This window comes from Chiloscyllium plagiosum, unplaced genomic scaffold (genome assembly GCF_037043375.1).
Source record: "Chiloscyllium plagiosum isolate Xiang-an unplaced genomic scaffold, Cpla_swu_hap1 HiC_scaffold_8, whole genome shotgun sequence".
In the NCBI taxonomy this organism is placed as follows: domain Eukaryota; kingdom Metazoa; phylum Chordata; class Chondrichthyes; order Orectolobiformes; family Hemiscylliidae; genus Chiloscyllium; species Chiloscyllium plagiosum.
In genome coordinates, this window is record NW_028270146.1 from 38,210,929 (window position 1) to 38,233,774 (window position 22,846).

At 40.6% G+C, this 22,846-nt stretch overlaps 1 protein-coding gene across 6 annotated transcripts in view; it reads right to left on the reverse strand.

The window, feature by feature from the left end:
* lrrc9 (leucine rich repeat containing 9) overlaps positions 1–22,846 on the reverse strand; it is a 237,547-nt gene that overhangs the window by 61,751 nt on the left and 152,950 nt on the right. For all 6 annotated transcript variants that reach the window (XR_015757872.1, XM_087989715.1, XM_043697264.2 and 3 more), the window contains 3 exons: positions 17,347–17,524; positions 14,286–14,506; positions 13,260–13,382 (listed from right to left, as the gene is read on the reverse strand). Coding sequence is in view for 5 of the 6 variants with exons in the window: in XM_087989715.1 (XP_087845841.1) it covers positions 13,260–13,382; positions 14,286–14,506; positions 17,347–17,524 (522 nt within the window). In the remaining variant the exon portion in view is untranslated. The remainder of the gene's footprint in view (positions 1–13,259; positions 13,383–14,285; positions 14,507–17,346; positions 17,525–22,846) is intronic.

Below are 22,846 nucleotides of genomic sequence, written 5' to 3' on the forward strand. Positions count from 1 at the left end.
TCTTATTTGGTATGTGGATGTACCTATGAGAGAAGGAGCAAAACTTGACATTCTCTTAGGAAGTAAGGTAGGGCAAGTGACAGAGGTGTCAGTGGGGGAGCACTTTGGCACCAGTGAAGATAATTCTATTAAGTTTAAAATAGTTGTGGGAAAGGACCGAGCTGATCTAAAAGTTAAAATTCTAAATTGCAGGTATTAGGCAAGAACTCTCAAAAGTTGAGTGGAGGTGGATAGTTGCAGGTAAAGGGATGGCTGGAAAGTGGGAAGCCTTCAAAAATGTGGTAACAAGAGTCCAGGGGTAGTATATTCCTGTTAGGGTGAAAGGCAAGGTTGGTAGGTGTAGGGAATGCTAGATGACTAGAGAAATTGAGATTCTGGTCAAGGAAAAATCAGGAAGCATATGTCAGGAATAAACATTAGGGATTGAGTGAATTCCTAGAAGAATATACGGGGTGGGGTGGGGTGTATACTTTAAGAGGGAAATCAGGATGAAAAAAGGAAACATGAAATAGCTTTGGGAAATAGGGTTAAGTAAAATCCAAAGAGAATTTCCCAAAGGTCCAGATCCATATTTAACAGTTAAAGGGGGAAATGTAGGGGAATGGGTGGGTTGCGCTTCGGCGGGTCGGTGAGGACTTGTTGGGTCGAAGGGCCTGTTTCCACACTGTAAGTAATCTAAAATACAAAAACAACAAAAGAGTAATAAGGGAGAGAATATGGCCCTGAAAGATCAGCAAGGCTGCCTATGTGTGGATCTGAAGGAGGTGAATTAGTTATTAAATGAGTATTTTGTGTCAATGTTTACTGTGGAGAAAGATATGGAAGTTTACACAACTTGGGGAAATAAATAGCAATATTTTGGAAAGTGTCCATATTACAGAGGTGGTGGTGCTGGACATCTTAAAATGTGTAAAGTTGGATAAATCCCCAGGAACTGAGCAGGTGTACTCTAGAACTTTGTGGGAGTCTAGTTTAGATAAATGTGAGATGCTGCCATTTTGGTTAGGCAAATCAGGGCAGGACTTAATTTACTAATAGTAGGATGGTGGGGAGCATTGCTGAACAAATAGACCTCGGATTGCAGATTCATAGTTCCTTGAAAGTGGAGTCACAAGTAGACAGGGTAATGAAGAAGGCATTTGTATGCTTGCCTTCATTGGTCAGTGCATTATATATAGGAGTCGGAATGTCATGTTGTGGCTATACAGGACATTGATTATGCCATTTTTGGAATACTGCATTTGATTCTGATTTCCCTGCTATTGGAAAGATATTGCAAAGCTTGAAAGGGTTCAGAAAAAAAAATTACAAAGACGTTGCCAGGGTTGGAGGGTTTGAGCTAAAGGGAGAGGCTTGATAGGCTGGGGCTCTTTTCCCTGGTGCGTCAGAGGCTGAGAGGTGACCTTGTACATGTTTATAAAATCATGAGGGGCATGGAAAGGGTGAATAAGCAAGGTCTTTTCCCTAGGTTGGGGCAGTCCAGAACTAAAAGGCATAGGTTTAAGGTGAGAGAAGAAAGATAGAAAAGGGATCGATGGGACAACTTTTTCACGCAGATGGTGGTGCATGCATGGAATGAATTGCCAAAGGAACTGGTAGAGGTTGATACAATTATAACATTTGAAAGACAGCTGGTTGGGTTATGAATAAGATGACTTTAGAGGGGTATGGGATAAATTCTGGAAATGGGACTAGATTAATTTAGGGTATCTGGTTGGCAAAGATGAGTTGAATTGAAGGGTTTGTTTTCAAGATGTACATCTCTATGACTTAAGGGCATCATACTGCTCAACCATTGTGTTTGCATCCACTCCTCAAAACTTGGTACCAAGAAGGGGGAGCACTGAATTTGATTGATTACATCAAAAATTCAACCCCTTGTTCAAGGGATCATCATACCAACCTTTAAATATAGGTACAGAAGAGAACTGATCAAGAGAACGATGGATATTAAGGTAATTGTGACAAGTTGTCTGATTAAACTCAATGTGAAAGAGAATTTACAAATAGCCTGGCAGGTATTGTCAGTTAACTGTATCAAAAACTTACGGATATACTCCCAGGTGCTGCATCCAAGATGGAAACTGACAGCAGTGAAAATGGAATGAAGAAGGTATACTAGAAGGTGAGAACCGAATTGTAAAGTGTGATGGACTCAATTCTCACAGTATAAACAATGTCAGGGTTGTAGCTGGAGCTGAATTAGATACTGACAACATGCCTGTTGGAATATTACCACATAAGCAAGTACGAACAAGATGATGACAGAAAATCAAATACTGATAGTGTAACAGATCCAAACCCTTAAAATACCTAGCAAGCTGTGGTGGAGGAGAGGAGGAGGAGGAGGAAGACGAAATTGTCTCTGAAATGGAACCATTATTGTCTTACCAGCTAATTAAAACTCAACAGTTACAAGTATGACAAAACTTCAAAATATCCTAAGCCTAACAAAGGCAGAAATGAATTTCATATGTGAACAATTAAAATTTAGTTATTTCTTCAACACCGGTCCATCCATTCAATTAAGAGTGTGCAATTAAGTACCTTTTAACACAAGAAGTGAAAATGTATTTAAGTTGATAGTGTTCATTTTGCTTGTTTTATTATTCTAGCTAAACGCTTGGCAATTTTGAAAGGATGTTATTATGTGACCTCACCTATGTGACCTGGATCATTAATTAATCTAGATTTAAACAATTTGTTTATTGATTGATTGAAACAGATTTTGGAGCGAAGACGGGTATATGAAGTTAAGTCTCAAATCAATTAATTCTCAAATCAATCATGATCTCTTTGGATGGTGTAATAGGAGCTCAGAGATGTTAATTGGCACATTACCATTCCTATGTTTTTCACATTAGTCAGCACATATGCAAACTTCCAAAACTGTTGTCAATTTCATCAGTGAAATGGGAACAAGTGCAGGCAGTTTTACTGTTAATTATCACTGCAAAATTTAATAAACAGTTTGCACACATACCATTACACAACTCACAGTAAGTAAAATTGAAACACGTTTGATAAATGCTGTAACACATTATTCTCCTAATATGGTATCGTGATCCTTTAAGTCCACAAAGTCTATACATAGAACAGTACAGCACAGTACGGGCCCTTTGGCCCTCGATATTGTGCCAGCCTTTTATCATAATCTAAAATCAGACTAACCTACACACCCTTCATTGTACTACCTTCCATGTGCTGACTAAAGACTTGCTTAAATGTCCCTAATGTATCTGATTCTACTTCACTGCTGGCAGTGCATTCCACACACCCACCACTCTCTGAGTAAAGAACCAACCTCTGATCTCCCCTAAACCTTCCTCCAATTACCTTAAAATCATAACCCCTCATAATAGATAATTCCGCCATGAGAAAAAGTCTCTGGCGATCCACTCTATCCATGCCTCTCATCATCTTGTACACCTTGACCAAGACACCTCTCATCTTTCTTCACTCCAATGAGAAAAGGCCTAACTCTTTCAATCTATCTTCATAAAAAATGCCCTCCAGTCCAGGCAGCATCCTGGTAAATCTCCTCTGCACCCTCTCTACAGCTTCCACATCTTTCCTATAATGAGGCAACCAGAACTGAACACAATATTCCAAGTGTGGTCTAAGCAGGACTCGAGAGCTGCAGCATAACCTCAGAGCTCTTAAATTCAATCCCCCTGCTAATGAAAGCGAACACACCATACACCTTCTTAGCAATCCTATCAACTTGGGTGTTCTAGGGGACTATTCACTGAGAGTCAAGGGCGGCTGCTGTGGTGTTGAGTTTTGGGAAGTCAGTTTTGGGGATGATAGAGCACAGTACAATTGCTTACATGATGGATTGACTATGAACAGCCACCATCCTGGCTCCAGTGGAGTGGGATAGTGCATAACAACATGTGGCTTAACTGAGCAGTCGGCCTAAGACTCAGAGAGTGAGGGCGTGAGATGAAAAGTTCAGTGAAAAAGTTGGGTGGGAATGTAGGATAGGCCAAACCTGAGAGGGTCAAAAGGAAGTGCAAGCAGAAAGCAACATATACGTTTCAGGGGACCTCAACTAGATTGACAGGCTAGGCCTGAAACTCACATCAAGTGCCACTCACGTTGCCCTCCATTTACATCCAAATCCCAAGTGCACATTGAAAATGAAAAATGGCTGCCACCACACTCAGCGTGGCAGAGTCAATAGTTCTTCTAAATCTCTGAGGGAACAGGCTCTGTTTGAATAATGAGAGGCCCTTCAAGAAAATAATTGTATTCATTAGGCTCTCACAAAGAACAGGTTAAAGACACTATCACAGAATTCTAGATGCAAACTGCATGCATTGATGAACTATGCTGACTAAAATCTTGGCTGGAAGCAATCTTGACCCTGTCATTAAGCATTTCAAGCTAATCCTAGTAATGGCTATAAAGCAGAAGTAATGTCAGGTAACCTGTAATTTTTTTAATCCAAGTTCCATAATTCACAAATATATTCCAAAGTCGTATAGCCTGCACAAGGTCCAGGAGGTCCTTACGTTTTAACATAGAACATAGAACAATACAGCACTGAACAGGCCCTTCGGCCCACGATGTTGTGCCGAACATTTGTCCTAGCTTAAGCACCTATCCATGTACCTATCCAATTACCGCTTAAAGGTCGCCAATGATTCTGACTCTGCCACTCCCACAGGCAGCGCATTCCATGCCCCCACCACTCTCTGGGTAAAGAACCTACCCTTGACATCCCCCCTATACCTTCCACCCTTCACCTTAAACTTATGTCCCCTTGTAACACTCTGTTGTACCCGGGGAAAAGGTTTCTGACTGTCTACTCTATCTATTCCTCTGATCATCTTATAAACCTCTATCAAGTCACCCCTCATCCTTCGCCGTTCCAATGAGAAAAGGCCTAGCATTCTCAACCTATCCTCGTACGACCTATTCTCCATTCCAGGCAACATCCTGGTAAATCTCCTCTGCACCCTCTCCAAAGCTTCCACATCTTTCCTAAAGTGAAGTGACCAGAACTGCACATAGTACTCCAAATGTGGCCTTACCAAGGTCCTGTACAGCTGCAACATCACCTCACGACTTGTGAATTCAATCCCTCTGCTAATGAACGCTAATACACCATAGGCCTTCTTACAAGCTCTATCCACCTGAGTGGCAACTTTCAAAGAGCTATGAACATAGACCCCAAGATCCTTCTGCTCCTCCACCTTACTAAGAACCCTACTGTTAACCCTGTATTTCGCATTCTTATTTGTCCTTCCAAAATGGACAACCTCACACTTGACAGGGTTGAACTCCACCTGCCACTTCTCAGCCCAGCTCTGCGTCATTTCTAAGTCCCTTTGCAGCCGACAACAGCCCTCCTCACTATCCACAACTCCACCAATCTTCGTATAGTCTGCAAATTTACTGACCCACCCTTCGACTCCCTCTTCCAAGTCATTAATAAAAATTACAAACAGCAGAGCACCCAGAACTGATCCCTGCGGAACTCCACTTGTAACTGGGCTCCAGGCTGAATATTTACCATCTACCACCACTCTCTGACTTCGACCGGTTAGCCAGTTCTCTATCCAACTGGCTAAATTTCCCACTATCCCATGCCTCCTGACTTTCCGCATAAGCCTACAATGTGGAACCTTATCAAATGCCTTACTAAACTCCATGTACACTACATCCACTGCTCTACCCTCATCCACATACTTGGTCATCTCCTCAAAGAATTCTATAAGACTTGTAAGGCAAGATGTATCCCTCACAAATCCGTGCTGGCTGTCCCTAATCAAGCAGTGTCTTTCCAGATACTCATAAATCCTAAGCCTCAGTACACTTTCCATTACTTTGCCTACCACCGAAGTAAGACTAACCGGCCTGTAATTCCCGGGGTTATCCCTATTTCCTTTTTTGAACAGGGGCACAACATTCGCCACTCTCCAGTCCCCTGGTACCGCCCCCATTGACAGTGAAGACGAAAAGATCATTGCCAACGGCTCTGCAATTTCCTCTCTTGCTTCCCACACAATCCTAGGATATATCCCGTCAGGCCCGGGGGACTTGTCTATCCTCAAGTTTTTCAAAATGCCCAACACATCTTCCTTCCTAACAAGTATCTCTTCTAGCTTACCAGTCCGTTTCATTCTCTCCTCTTCAACAATACGGTCCCTCTCATTTGCAAATACTGAAGAAAAGTACTCATTCAAGACCTCTCCTATCTCTTCTGACTCAATACACAGTCTCCCACTACTGTCCTTGATCGGACCTACCCTCGTTCTCGTCATTCTCATGTTTCTCACATACGCATAAAAGGCCTTGGGGTTATCCTTGATCCTACCTGCCAAAGATTTTTCATGCCCTCTCTTAACTCTCCTAATCCATTTCTTCAGCTCCTTCCTGGCTATCCTGTATCCCTCCAACGCTCTGTCTGAACCTTGTTTCCTCAGCCTTATGTAAGCCTCCTTCTTCCTCTTTACTAGATATTCAACCTCCCTCGTCAACCAAGGTTCCCTCACACGACCATCTCTTTCCTGCCTGACAGGTACATACATATCAAGGACACGTCGTATCTGTTCCTTGAAAAAGTTCCACATTTTTACGACATCTTTCCCTGACAGCCTATGCTCCCAACTTATACTCCTCAGATCCTGTCTTGCAGCATCGTATTTACCCTTCCCCAAATTGTAAAACCTATCCTTTTGCATGCATTTATCTCTCTTTATAACCAAGGTGAAAGTCACAGAATTGTGGTCACCATCACCAAAATGCTCACCCACTAACAAGCCCATCACTTGTCCTGGTTCGTTACCGAGTACCAAATCCAATATGGCCTCCACTCTGGTCGGACAATCTACACACTGAGTTAGAAAAGCCTCCTGGACACACTGCACAAACACCGCCCCGTCCAATCTACTTGATCTAAAGAGCTTCCAATCAATATTTGGGAAGTTGAAATCGCCCATGACTACTACCGTGTGGCTTCTGCACCTTTACACAATCTGTTTCTCCACATCTCTGCTGCTATTGGGGGGGCCTATAGTAAACACCCAACAAGGTGACTGCTCCTTTCCTATTTCTGACTTCAGCCCATACTACCTCCAAAGGCAGATCTCCCTCGAACTGCCTTTCTGCAGCCATTATACCATTTCTAATTAGCAACGCCACACCCCCTCCTTTTTTACCACCCTCCCTAATCTTACTGAAACATCTGTAACCAGGAACCTCCAACAACCATTCCTGTCCCTCTTCTATCCACGTTTCCGTGATGGCCACAACATCGTAGTCCCAAGTACCAAAGGACGCCTTAAGTTCACCCACCTTATTTCTGATACTCCTTGCGTTGAAGTATACACACTTGAACCCATCTCTGTGTCCGCAAGTATTCCCTGTCAGTGCTACCTTCTCCACAGCCTCCCTACATTTTTGGACATCCTGAAAAACAGCTAACCTACTTGCTGGACTACAAGTCCGGTTCCCATCCCTCTGCCAAATTAGTTTAAACCCCCCCCCCGAAGAGTGCTAGGAAACCTACCTCCCAGGATATTGGTGCCCTTCTGGTTCAGGTGCAACCCGTCCTGCTTGTACAGGTCCCAACTTCCCCAGAATGCAGTCCAATTGTCTAAATACCTGGAGCCCTCTCTCCTACACCATCCTTGCAGCCATGTGTTCAACTGCACTCTCTCCCTATTCCTTGCCTCACTGTCACATGGCACCGGCAACAACCCAGAGATGACGACTCTGTCCATCCTAGCTTTTAGCTTCCAGCCCAACTCCCTGAGCTCCTGAATGACCTCCCCACCCCTCTTCCTACCTATGTCGTTGGTGCCAATGTGCACCACAACTTCTGGCTACACACCCTCCCCCTTAAGGATTCTGAAGGCACAGTCCGAGACGTCTCGGACCCTGGCACCCGGGAGGCAACAAACCAACCGAGAGTCTCGCCCATGTCCACAGAACTGCCTGTCTGTTCCTCTAACTATAGAGTCTCCTATAACTAGCGCTCTCCTCCTCTCCCCCTTTCCCTTCTGAGCCTCAGAGCCAGATCTCGTGCCAGAGACCCGGTCACTGCAGCTTACCCTTGCTAGGCCGTCCCACCTCAACAGTATCCAAAGCGGTATACTTATTGTTGAGGGGAACGACCACAGGGAATCACTGCACTGCCTGTTTCCTCCCCTTCCCACCTCTAACTGTTACCCAGCTACCTCTGTTCTCTGGCGTAACTATGTCCCTGTAGCTTCCATCTATCACCCTCTCAGCCTCTCAAATAATTCTCAGTTCATCCAACTCCAGCTCCAGTTCCCTAACGCGGTCTGTGAGGAGCTGGAGCTGGCTGCACTTCCTGCAGATGAAGTCAGCAGGAGCATCGGTGGTCACCCCTACCTCAAATGTCCTGCAGGAGGAACATTCCACTGCCTGCACTGCCATAACTCTACACTTAGTCTCCAAAACAAGAACACCAAGTAGCTTACCTTTTTTTTAGGTTAGAGGAGGGAGGGTGGGAGACACTACACGTGTAGTGTCTCGGGTTCCTTCTCCACTCAAATAACAATTACTTACCTTCCCGACCGGCTTTGCGCTCCGACTTCACTTCTGCCCAGCTCCCGCCGCTCTCTGCTGCAAAAAGACCGTTGGCGTCGAGGTACGTTCTTAAATAATAATTACTTACCTTCCTGACCGGCTTTATGATGGTCCTGTGATACAGCAATATTTTCAATACAATAACTGAATTCTGGATTTTATAAAAGTAAGTAGATACATGGAAACAAAACCAAATAATTATTTTTCTCACTGGCTTGCAAGCATGCATCTAGATTGTCTCCTGCCCCCAGTGCAGATAGAGGACATAGAGTCATAAAGCACAGACATAAATCCTTCATTCCAACTCATGTGCACCAACCAGAAATCCCAGTCTGATTTGGTCCCATTTGCCAGCATTTGGCCCATATCCCTCTAAACCCTTCCTATTCATATACTGATCCAGGTATCTTTTAAATGTTGTAATTGTACTCGCCTCCACCACTTCCCCTGGCAGCTTGTGTCATACAGGCACCACCCTCTGTGTGAAAAAAAAATCACTCGACATCTGTCCTTCAAATCCATAATCAAAAAACTTTGGTGTCAGCTCTCTCATATGCCCAGCCTTTCTCCACTCTTCTCAATCAGAGATTCAGTTTGTATAGGATGCTTAGTTTATTTTGCACAATGCATATCCCGTTCAAAAGATGCAAGCAGCCTTTAAGTAGCGTTAGCCACTTACAATATTAAATCTGCCTACTGATGCTTGCAGCCAATGGATGACATAGGTAGAACTATGCTGCACATAGCAAAGGTACAAAAGAGCAGACATTAGAAATTGGAGAAACAATGAGCGGACAAAGGCTAATCATGCACCATGATCTCCCACACTCATTTTCAGGTTTTTTGTAAACATCTAAATTAGGAGCAAAAGTAGAATATTTGACCCCTCAAGCCCGCTCTGCCATTCAATGAGATCACGACTGATATTCCATGGTCATGTCTTCTCACGAGTAAGCTGTGATTGGAAGGGTTCAAATTGGATAGATTAGAAGTGTTGGATAGATTATCAGGAGTTAAAGTTGATGAGGTACCAGGACTGATGAGATGCATACAAGGATATTGATGGAAGTGAAAGGTGAAACAGCAGAGACACTGACCAGAATACAGTCTTTCTAGACTCAGGCAATCTGCCAGAGGAATGGAGAATTGCAAAAACTATGAACTTGTTCAAAAAGTTTATAAGGATAAACCCAACAATTATATAGATCAGTCAGTTTAACTTATGTAGATGGAATAATTCCCAAATACAATTATTTGGCAGGGATATAGTAGTCACATGGAAAAAGAAGAGCTGATTCGGAAGATTATGCAGAGACATACAGTACCACACACACACTTGTGAGAAACTTATAGCCTGTGGAATAATAGGGACAGTAACAACATAGATACAAAATTGGCTGAGTAATAAGAAATAAAGAATAATGATGAATTTTCAAGATGGAGAAAAGCTTGTAATTGGAGTTCCCCCAGGGTCAGTATTGGGACCTTTGCTTTCCAAATATCTATTAATCTTGATTTTGACATGCAGGAAACAGTTTCAAAGTTTGCAAGTGACAAAAAAAAATTGGAAGCATTGCGAACTACGAAGATAGTGAAAAATGGGAGGGACCTGCATGTGTATGTGCATATATATTTCAAAGTATGAGAGGTGGAGAGTGCAGTAAATAAAGCATACAGTATCCTGGAACAATAGCAAAGTACTGGAGATGCTAGAGATCTGAAAATAAAAGCAGAAAATGCTTTGGCAAGTTAGGAGCGGAGTTAGCAATTGTGATAATCTGAGCTTCTGACCTACTCTATAGTATATAGGCAGCACGGTGGCTCAGTGGTTAGCACTGCTGCCTCACAACGCCAAAGAACCGGGTTCAATTCCAGCCTTGGATCTGTGTGGAGTTTGCATATTCTCCGCATGTCTGCATGGGTTTCCGCCGGTTGTTCCCACAGTCCAAGTATGTACAGATTAGGTGGATTGGATTTACTAAATTGTCTGCAGTGTCCAGGGAGCAGATGAGATGGATCAGCTTGGTAAATGTGGGATTATGGGGATAAGGTGAGGCTGAATCTTGGCGAGATGCTCTTTGGAGGGTGCAGACTCATTGGGCTGAATGGTCTCTTGCCACACTGTACAGAATCTATGATTTTTATGACAAGTCTAGTTTAGTTTCTGATCAATGGCAAACCCCAGGATGTTATGAAGATAGGTTAAGGCTGTTCTCCTTGGAGAGAAGGCAGTGTAAAGGAGATCTGATATCAGTTTTTAAAATTGTGAAATAGTTGAATAGGTTAGATATGGATAATTTGTTTCTGCTTGTATAATATTGAGGCTTTGAGAGCACAGATTTAAAGGGATTTGTAAAAATAGCAAATGTGATATGACAGAAAATATTTTCATACAATTAGTGCTTTAGATCTGGAATACTCCACCTGGAAATATGGTTGAGATGGTTCCGTTGAGGCAGTCAAGAAGGTGTTAGAGGATTACTTGAACTCCAACAATTCACATGGGTATGGAAAAAAGGCAGAACATTGGCACTTAGTCATAATGCTCATTTGGAGAGTTGGTAGAAATGGAGATATGACAGGCTGAATGTCCCCCTTCTGCGCCGCAATATATCTGTGATATGTCCAATGACATTTGATTCCTTTGCCTAGCAAAAGCTATTCACCTCAGCCTTAAAAATATTCAACAGCTTTATTGCCTCTGGTGCCATCTGAGTTTCAAAATCACACAACCCACTGAAAAAAATCTCATCTGTTTTTATGAATCTTATCCATATTGACTGCCTTTAATATGTCATTTTGATTGTAGTTCTGTGCTAAAACATTCTCTTTACATTATACCTAATAACTTATTCTTCCATTTAACTCTCAAACCATTTTATAGAAACAGCTACTGTTATGAAGTTGAAGGCATTTACTGTACCTTTAAGCAAGAATGAATGCTGTTCTCATCTGAGAGATTACAAGCACCTTTGTATGACTAGATGGCAGTCCCAGAGTGTACTGGAAAATTGAAAAGATGTAACATTTGACTGTGAAATGGATACCTCAGTTTTGGTTGCTGTTTTGACAACAATTCAAATTTAACCAGTTTAAATTATCCCCCAGGATACTAAAACCCAATAGAGTTTGAATTTATTGATTTGCCAACATCCAACCAATGAGACGATCCAATGTTGGGGATATAAAAATGCAGGCATTTTGAAAATTGGAGAGAGAGCAACTGCCAGCAACACAGATCCAAAAAATTAGGAAACACTCTCTATCAAAGGTACATTTTCATAAGAAACATTCTTGCAGTAAAAAGAAAGAAGAAGCAGGGAATTCCGGAGCCGGAAGAGTGAAGTCACAGAAAACCACAGCAGTTGTGTGGTTTTGAAATTAAGTTATTGTAATTTTAGTAAGTGTCTGATTGGAACAGCATTTTATTATGGAGTTGGAGGCAGATAATAAGCAGATAAGAGAAAGTAGGGCTTAGAATTATGTATAGTTGTTGTTTAATGTTCACTTTTAGAATTAATTAATATTATTTTCTTTAAATAGTGGAATTTGGGAGTTCTCGATCACTCGTATTTTAACAGGTTACGAGGCGAGGTAAGCTTTTCTGGGTGTTTGGTTTAATTAACAGAAGGATTCATTGTCGTGTTATGACACTACTGACTGCCTGACTGTTTTCCTCCAGATACTTAGCTTGAACCTACATCTTAGTTTTGCATTTGAGGTAAAATGAGTACCAATTTTAAACATTGTTGCTGCCATGTCGGGGCAACCATGCATTTTTCATATTTGCTTTTTTTAGATTAGATTAATTTAGATTACTTACAATGTGGAAACAGGCCCTTCGGCCCAACAAACTGACTGTGTGGAGTTTGCACATTCTCCCCGTGTCTGCGTGGGTTTCCTCCGGGTGCTCCGGTTTCCTCCCACAGTCACAAAGATGTGCAGATTAGGTGAATTGGCCATGCTAAATTGCCCGTAGTGTTAGGTTAAAGGGGTAAATGTAGGGGTATGGGTGGGTTGCGCTTCGGCGGGTCGGTGTGGACTTGTTGGGCCGAAGGGCCTGTTTCCACACTGTAAGTAATCTAATCTAAGATCCACACCGACCCGCCTAAGTGCAACCCATCCAGACCCATTCCCCTACATTTACTCCTTCACCTAACACTACAGGCAATTTTGCCTGGCCAATTCACCTAACCTGCACATTTTTGGATTGTGGGAGGAAACCAGAGCACCCAGAGGAAACCCACGCAGAAACGAGGAGAATGTGCAAACTCCTCACAGAGAGTCGCCTGAGGCAGGATTGAACTAGCTACATTCATCACTGAAAAGGAAACAAAGAACTTCTATATTTTAGGAGCTGTTTTTGCATTTTCCTCCTAAAAGCATCACTCCTTGGCATGGCACAGTTCCCTGAATGCTGTTTTCCCTCCAATTCCTCGTGAATATTTATATTCAAGCCTTGACGATATGTTTCAATGTGCTATGTGATTACAGGGATAAAACAGCCAGATCCAATCCTGTTCTCACCCCATGAAATTAGGTAACTCAGTTTACACTGATGAGGTTAAATACTTTCTTAAGTTAAATACTCTAACCCGTGAACATAGACGATTACATGAATATTATAAAGTATGTTCAACTTATAATTTAATAAACAAAGAAACCACCTTAATAAGGAGTGAACACATACTAACCACTACATTTCCATCAAAAGCCCTCAATGAAGGTAGGTGATAGATGACAAAAAGGCGATAGTGTTCCTGTTTACAAACCAATGGGTTCCCATACAAGTCCAATATTACAAGATTCTCCATTCCCTAAAAAAAAAGAAAAGATCCATTAAGGAAAGTAACACATTTCACAGTTTTAAAGAGATGAATTAATCTTCTACAAATTCACAGCATTTTTATGCTATTGAATGTTCTGCAAGAAATAATTGTCAAAACTGAAATAACAACTTTTAAAGGCGCATTAATTATAGAATCATAAACATAGGAGGTGCTCATTTGGGCAACTGTGTCCATGTCAGAAGGCAAAAGGAATTCATCCAATTTGAAAGTTACTATTCAATCGTCATCTGCCACTCTTTCAGGGAGTGCAGTCAGACCATCTTAAGTTACTGCAAATTTCACCTCCTTTCATCAATCACCTTTTACATCTGTGTCTTCTGATTTCTGACCTTTCTGCTCGCATGAACATTTGTCCTTTATTTAACCAAAACACCCGGATAAATTTAAACTTCTCTATTAAAAATCTCCTTATCTTGCTCTGCTCTAAGATGAACAACATTAATTTCTCTAGGATCTCCATGCAATTGAAGTCATTTATCCCTGTCACAAACCTATTAAGTCTTCTCTAGATTCTCTCCAAAGACATGACATCGTTCCTAAAATGTGATGATGCAACTTTCGCATTTTCGTACTCTATTCTGACATCGAAGACCCATCTGTCACTTTCAAAGCTTGGTATACATTAATCCCTTGATCATTCTGATACTTGAACTTTCTTTAAAAGTCTACCACTTCGTTGATAATACCTCTTCTTGTGGTTTCTTCCAAAGTCCATCATTTCACATTATTTTAAAGAAAATTTTAAAAGATTAGAGTCAAGGATAGCGAATGAGATTGATTGGATATTTCTTTCAGAGAATGCAGATGTGGCAGAACACAAGACCAATTTCTGCACTGTAAATTGTCTACCAAAGTATGAAGTATATTTACCTTTAAATGGTAGATTTCACAGTTATTAACTATGAGATTGTTTCCCAAGTAGAGTTCTATTAAGGTGTATATTTTCTGTAAACAGCGTAGTGAACAAATGTTGTTGTTTTCTAGTGACAAATAGTGGAGATGCGTTAACTTGTCTAGACCACAGCCTTCCAAACTTTTCAATTGATTATTTCCAAGATTCAATCGAGTCAGTTTCATCAGCTTTGAAATCCCTAATTGCAAGAAAAATTAATTAGTTAACAGTAACCCAGCAGGGATCAAGGAGCATCTTTTACACCCACAGGGTGCCCCAAAATCCAACTAATTAATTACTAGTATAGTCATCATTGTTATGTAGGCAAATTCAGTAATCAATTCACATAAACTGCCATCAAATAAATTGCCAATTACTGTCTCTACAATTGCCCAGACTTGATAGATTTAAAGAATATTATAATATAAGAATGAACCTTTGATTTATCATATAATGATTCAAGTAACACTAGGTAAATTACGTTGAAGATCTGTGGTTAGAATGTGCCCATCTCACTGGTCAAGCATTTTAAAAGAAAGATTAGCCCTCATAACAAATGATGACATAAGGTCATTAGTGAGAATGGATTTTTGCTCAGAAAGTAGAATCAGTTTAGGAATAACACTGATACGGGTAATTTATGTCGGCCCAATCGTAATTACACCACTGAATGGAGCAAAATCTAATTGGAGCTTTAAACAAAGACAACAGAATAATCGTTGATATTTAATCTTTGTATATATTGGACAAATCAAATTGGCTAAGGTGGTCTGGAAGATGGGTCTGTAGAATTATTTTGCAACAGTTTCCTAGAACAATATGTCCTAGAACCAATAGGAAATAGAGCTATTTTAGATCCTTAGATTTCGCATTTTTAATTAGGCAGTTTTAATTAGCAATCGCATAATAAAAGAGGCTCTGCAATAGGGTTATAGTACAACTGAATTCCATATTAAGTTTGAAAGTGGCACATTCCAATCTCAAATAAATTTCTTAAACTTAAAGAAAGAAAATTCCATGGATACGGGAATTTCAAAAAAATTACATTCAATTAGAAAAAAAAACAAAAAAAATCCATCCATTGCTTCTAGCAAGTTGTTTTATTGACCATCACCATTAACAACCACAACCATGGTTGTGGCAGGACTACAGAGCTTAGATCTGATACAGTGAATGATCACTTGTCTCTTTGTGTTCTATGCCGTTTGCCCCGTGTTGTGCCTTCACTAGGCTTGCACCTTGTTTCTGTTTGTCTGTGCTGCTCCTGGCATGTTCTCCTGCACTTCACTGAATCAGGTCTGGTCCCAGCTTGATGGTAATTGTAGACTGGGGGATATACTGGGTTAATAGGTTACAGATCATGGTTCAATGGAATTCTGCTGCTACTGATGGCTCATTGTGCCTTGTATATGCCACTTTAGAGTTGCTGGATAAGTTTAAAATTTATGCTCATTACCATTCAACACAATGGAGAGGATCCTCAATGTGAAGTTGGTAATTTATCTCCACAAGGTTGATGGTCACTCCTACAAATGCTGTCATGGACAGATGCATCTGTGGTAGGTTGACTGGAAAGGGCTAGGTCAAGTACGTTTTTGCCTCTTGTTGGTTCTCTCACCATCTGCTGCAGACCTAGAGTATATTCTGTACCCTTACCACTCTGTGTTTCTTTCAGTTGGTGTTCAACATGGAGAAGTATTAATAATCAGTTGAGAAGGAAGTGGTAGGTCAAAATCAGCAGATTCTCTTGATCATGTTTAACCTGCCATGAGGCTGTACATGGTCTGGAGTCAGTGCTGAGGACCTACAAGACAGATGCCAGTTGTGAATCATATTGCTGCCACCTCTGGTGAGTCTGCCATGGTGGTGGGAATGGACATACCCAGAGATAGGAATCATGAGGTCTGGGATATGGTCAGTTAGGCTCATTGCATCATACATTACTATGTCAGGTTGTTGCTTGACAAGTCCCCAAGAGAGCTATCCCAATTTTATACATGCCAGACATATAGCAGAGGGATGGTGACAAAAAAGTTATTTAGCATTTAGAAGAATGAGAGCTCATTCCACTGAAAATGAGTTTTGAAGGGGCTCTCTAAGATAAGATACTGAGAGATTGTTTCCATGACTGGGGAACATAAATCATGTTCCAAACTTAGGCTACTGGCTGTATGGAATTTGCACAATCTCACCATGTCTGTGTGGGCTTCTGCCAGGTGCTCCAGTTTCCCCCCACAGTCCAAAGATGTGCATGTTAGGTGAATTGGCCATGCTAAATCATTAAGTGTTCAGGGATGTGTAAGTTAGGTGCATTGGCCATGGGAAATGCAGGGTTATAGAGAAAGGTTGGGTGGGGAGGAATGGGCTGGGTGGGATACTCTTCATAGGATTGGTGTGGACTTGTTGGGCCACTTGTTTCCACTGCAGGGATTCTATGGACTCTCCTATGTTGGCGAAGCCTCAAAATGAGGACAACCATTTAGCACTGAGTTGAGAGAAATTTCACTCAAAAGGTTGTGAAGTTTTAGAATTAATTTAGCCCAGAAGGTTGTGAGTGACTGATTGTTGAGTATACTTAAGACTAGCATCAATTGATTTTTCTCACCGGAAATCAAAGGATCAAGAGGCACAGGCAGAAAAGCAAGTTAAAGTACAAGATCAGGCATGCTCATATTGAATGACAGGAGCTGGCTTGCAATGGTGTATGGTCTTATGAATATCACAACACCAGAAGAATTGGGCAGTATCCATGGCTCACTACATATCCCAAGAGAATAAAAAAAATGTTATGTCCGCTTTCAATCAACAAATCAGCAGCTAGTTTTAAATTCTCCTCAGCTGACTGTATGTTCATGTCTAGTTGAGACTTGAACTGCAAACACATGATTCTCAACATGCTCGCTTGGAAAAGCTCTTACTTCAGTGTAAAAGCTGCTAATTTGGTTTTGGAATGATAAAGTTTGTTTACCAAGTATTACAAGGAGAATGAAATATAAAATCTGAAAAGAATGACAAAATCTGTACAAAACCAACCACTACCTTCAAGTTCAGAAATAAAGTTGTCTTCCAAAGAAAGTTCTTCAAGTTGGAGGCAGTGATCCAAGCCTTCAAATCTATGGATGATGTTGTTATTAAAAGAAGCCCAGCGCAAATTCTCCAGCCTATCTAGATTTGTGAGCCGTGAAAGATTCTGTCCATCTAAATTTAACGTAGTAATCTGTGTACCAAATGCAAATCAAAATATAAAAGGACATATGATTTAGAGATAGGATATAGGTATTGTTAACAACTGAGCTACCATTTATAAAACTGCAGTACAAATGAACACTTTAGATAGCTTTGTAATTAACTGGTCATATGAATAAGTCATACGTTTGAATAGGTTGTATAAATTTCTTGAAGTGTATTAGGACTTTACAGCAAGTCCTGGTTTACCAGGGCACTCAGAAGGTCGGAAGAACACAGAGTAATCTTGGGGTGCTTGTCCACAAATTTCTGCAAGTGGAAGTTTAAGTTTCTATGGTAGTTAAGGCAGCATATGGGACACTTGCCTTTATCAATGAAGTCATGATTTGGAGATGCTGATGTTGGACTGGGGTGTACAAAGTTACAAATCACTCAACACTAGGTTATAGTCCAACAGGTTTATTTGGAAGCGCTAGCTTTCGGAGTGCTGTTCCTTCATCAGGTGATTGTGAGAATAAGATTGCAAGATACAGAATTTATAGCAAAAGTTTTCAGTGTGAGGTAACTGAAATTATGTATTGAAAAAGATTGTTTGTAAAGTCTCTCATCTTTTAGAATGACCATGTTTTTTCAGTTCTTTCTTATGTAAGCTGCAAAAACTTTTTTAAAAGTTACATTCTCAAGTGCACTTTAACAATTGGTGTCATGTCGGCCCAGATAAGGTATTGAAGGTGTTAACTCCCTGTGAGGCTGTCTGTACCACAATGGGCAGACTGATTCTAATCTAAAAAACTGATTTACAGAGTCTTACATGGATTCATGCAGCTTTTGAGCAAAGTAAAATGCAATTCTGCAAGTACAAATTCACCCCACCTGTCTGTGTGTATAGTGCAATGGGGTCATTTGTAGTGTGACATGAACCCAAGGTCCCAGTTGAGGCCATCCCCATGGGTACCAAACTTTGCTATCAGCCTGTGCTTGGCCACCTTTCGTTGTTGTCTGTCCCAAAGTCCGAGATAAACAACGTTGGCTGAGTCGCATGAGTGCCTGCCATGTATATGGTGTGAGATGTCCTCACGTGTAATGGTGGTATCTGTGTCAACAGTCTGACATATCTTGCAGCGTCTACCATGACAAAGTTGTATGGTATTGTCCTGAAAGCCAGGCAGTTTGCTACAAACAATGATCTGTTTGAGGCTGTTTAAAGGCGAGAAGTGGAGGTGTGGGGAAGGTCTGAGTGAGGAGCTCATCCTCATTGATGATGTGTTGCAGGCTGCGAAGAACATGGCATAGTTTTTCATCTCCTGGGAAGTGCTGGACAACAAAGGGTACCCTGTCGGTTGCAGCTCGTGTCTGTCCCCTGAGGAGATCATTACAGTTCCTCGCTGTGGCAGGTCAGAACTGGCAATCGATGAGTTGAGCATCGTACCCTGTTCTTATGAGGGCATCCGAGTACTTCCAGGTGCCCATCATGTTCCACCTCATCTGAACAGATCCTGTCTACGTGTAGGGCTTGTCCATAGGGAATGGCTGTTTTAATATGTTTCGGGTGGAAGCTGCAAAAGTGTAGCATCGTGAGGTTATCCGTGGGTTTGCGGTAGTGAAGTGCTGAGGTGTCCATTCTTAATGGAGATTCATGTGTCCAAGAATGGTGAGTTTGATGGTGGGATGCAACTTGTTGATATCACTGTGTAATTTTTGCAGTGACTCCTCTTCATGGGTCCAGAGGAAGAAAATGTCATCAATGTACCTGGAGTATAGTGTTGGTTGGAGGTCCTGTGTAGAGAAGAAGTCTTGTTCAAACCTGTGCATGAAAATGTTGGCATATTGGGAGACCATGGGTGTTCCATGTGTCTGAATGAAGAACTGGTTGTCAAAGGTGAAGACGTTGTGATCGAAGATAAAGCAGATGAGTTGTAGGACAGTGCTCGGAGATTGGTAGTTGTTGGTGTTGAGTACCAAGGCTGTTGCCGTGATGCTGTCATTGTGGAGGATGCAGGCATAGAGTGCTGAAACATCCATTGTGATGAGGAATGTTCCTAGTTTGATTGGTCTGTGGGTGCTGAGTTTCTGTAAGAAATCTATATCTGGGGGTCCTCTGTACAATGGGTTTCAAGATGTCTTCAACATAGCCAGAGAGCTTCTCTGGAGCAAAGAAAGTTAGTGGGGACTTGATAAGATGATTATGGGCCGAATGGAAGCAGCCATTCTCCTTTGTTAAAGGATCATGAACAAGGTATCATAATTTTAAGATGAAAGGCACAGGGGATTTGAGAAAAAAAATGTTTTAATCTAAAAGGATGATGGGGTCTGGAATGGAACTACCTGGGTGGGTGGTTGAGGCAAGTAACCTCATGAGCTTTAAAAAGTACTTGGATAAGCAACTGAAATATCACAACATTCAAGGCTATGGGCATAGTGCTGAAAAATGGGATTAATAGGGAATTAGTGTAGAAAAGAAACAATGAACTGCAGATGCTAGAAATTAGAAACAAAAAGAGAAATTGCTTGAAAAACTCAGCAGGTCTAGCAGTACCTGTGGAGAGAAAGCAGAGTTAACATTTCAGGTCCAGAGTAGCTGGATTTCTTCAGAATCACCATCTGAGGCAGACAGTTCCAAAGGCACATAATCCTCAAAGATAAAAATTCCACTTTTTTTTCTTAAAAGGGTGACACCTAATTTCAAAACAGTATCCTCTAGTTATTCTCACTCACCCTCTGCTGAGAGGGATGAGATTTACATATATATATTAATATCAGTTTGGATTTTAAAATAGTGATATGTCTACATAGTAGTTTTAAAAGAAGAAATAAGTCAGATTGTTCATTTGTAACTGTGACCTGATATAATATGTATTTGAGAGTGAGGACTCTGGAATGTTCATGGAAAATTGTTTATACTATGCTGGTTTATGATAGCAATTATAAACATTGAAGGCTGTAAGATTTGTTTTCAATTCTGGATAATCAAGGAATGATTTTAGCTGAAGAAAACCAGAGATTAGAATTTTTGGGTAGTGCTGAGGAGACCTGACTAGGTTCAGATGCAAATATAGTTACTTTTTCCCCTAGAAATGAGCCTAGAACAGCTCAATAAAAAAAAAGTGTAACTTCCAGATCAGAAGTGTTTAGTTAGAGATTTGCAGGGTATTAGAAGTTGATAAAGTCAAAGGATTCAGTTTTGAGAGTATTCATGTAAGACAACTACATGGGTCACAGGAAAGAACTGCCGAGTTAAGTCAAACATAAAGATTTGATTTTGAGGATAGTTTCTCCAGATTTGAGTCTCTATAATAATGATAGTGTCAGGAAACAGGATTTGCTTAAGAGTGTGTTTTAAGACAATTTTAAATAATGTTCTGTACTTAAACAGTTTCGTTTTCATTAATTGTTTCGTGAACTTTTGTTCAATTGTTAAAGAAATTCTGCAGTCTTGTATGACCATGTTTTAGTAATTGTTAACTAACCAAAAAAGGATCTATCAAACCATGTTTCATTCTGAGAACTGACTTCACAATCATAATGTCAGGTAGGATTATACCATTAACTCCATCATGTCAAGTTATGTTGATCTTATAAATTTCAATCAAACCACATCTTGCTCTTCTAATGTGTAGTAAAAACAAGCCCAACTTGTTCAATCTTTCCTTGGAAGGCAATTTGCTCATTCCAGGTATCAATATAGTAAACCCACTCCGAACCGCTTCCAGTGCATTTACATTTTTCCTTGGATAAGCACATCAAAACTACATGCAGTATTTGAAAATGTGGTCTTACTGCTGTCCTGTATAACTGAAGTATAAAATCTTTACTTTTATATTCAATTCCTCTTGTAAAATGGCTACCATTCCATTATCTTTCTAGATACAATGCTCTACCTGGAGACTAATCTTTTGGTGATTCATGCAGTAGAACACCTCGATTCCCCTGCATCTCATCATTCTGCAGTTTTTCACAGCTTAAATAATACTCTAAATTTTTATTCTTTCTGCTGTGAGCAAAATTTTCCCACATTATACTCTATCTGCCAATCTTTTGCCCAGTCATTTAACATATCTACATCGATCCGCATCTTTGTTAAGTCATCTTCACAACACACTACCTTCCCTATCTTTGTGTCATCTGCAAAATTAGCCACTATGCTTTTGATCCTCTTATTTAAGTCAATGTTATAAATTGAAATTAAAGGCTCAGCAAAGACCCCACTCATCACATCCTGCCATTCAGAAAACAAAACATTTTTGCATAATCTTTTTTTACCTATCCATGTTAGTATGTTACCCTCTAAATCATAAGGTGCCATTTTTCACAGTAGATTTTAATGTATAAGCTTGTCAATAGTCTTCACGAATATGTAGACTCTCTTTCATTCATAGCACAAATGACTCTAAGACCATAAGACATAGGAGCATAATTTAGGCCATTCAGCCCATTGAGTCTGCTCCATCATTCAATCATGACTGATAGGTTTTCAACCTCATTTTTCCACTTTCTCCCATAACCTTTGATTCTCTTGGAAATCAATAAATTATCTCTCTCAGTCTTAAATATACTCATTGACCTGGCCTCCACAGCCTTCTGTGTGGTAATGAATTCCACAGATTCACCACTCTCTGGCTAAAGAAGTTCCTCTTTACCTCCATTCTAAAGGTCTTCCCTTGACTCTAAAGCAGTGCCCTCGGCTCCTCGTCTCTTCTGCCAATGGAAACATCTTCCCAACATTCACTCTGTCCAGGCTGTATTCTGAAAGTTTCAATCAGATCCCCCCATCCTTCTAAACTCCACTGAGTATAGTTCCAGAGGCCTCAAACATTCCTCATATGTTAAGCCTTTCATTCCTGGGATCATTCTTGTGAACCTTCTTCAGTTTGCGGCTGCAATTTGCTCAGTGCATTCTTTGAACTTTCTGATTTACCAAAATCACTGGGATGTTTTTGTATCCTTTATAGTTAAGGCTTAAATAAATATCTATTTGTTATTTCTAAAATTTCTTTATCATCTAATATTAACTCCCCATTCTCACCACATTGAGGACAACAACTTACACTTTGCTTACTCATTTCACTTTCAGATACCTATAGAAACTCGTCTTCCCCGTTTTTACATTTCTAGCTAGCTTCCCCCATGTTCTAATTTATTTGTCCTGATGAGCAGTCATTCTCTGCTGATTTTTTGTATTCTGGCCAATCATCTAGCCTGCCACTATTATTTTCTTAGGTTTGATGGTCTCCTTAATCTCTTTTGTTAACCATGGATGGAAAGTCTTCCCCTTTTCATTTTCTTTATAGTAGAAATGTACTTTTTTTTTCTTTAATATTTATTCACAGGATGTGAGTGTCATTGATCAAGCCAG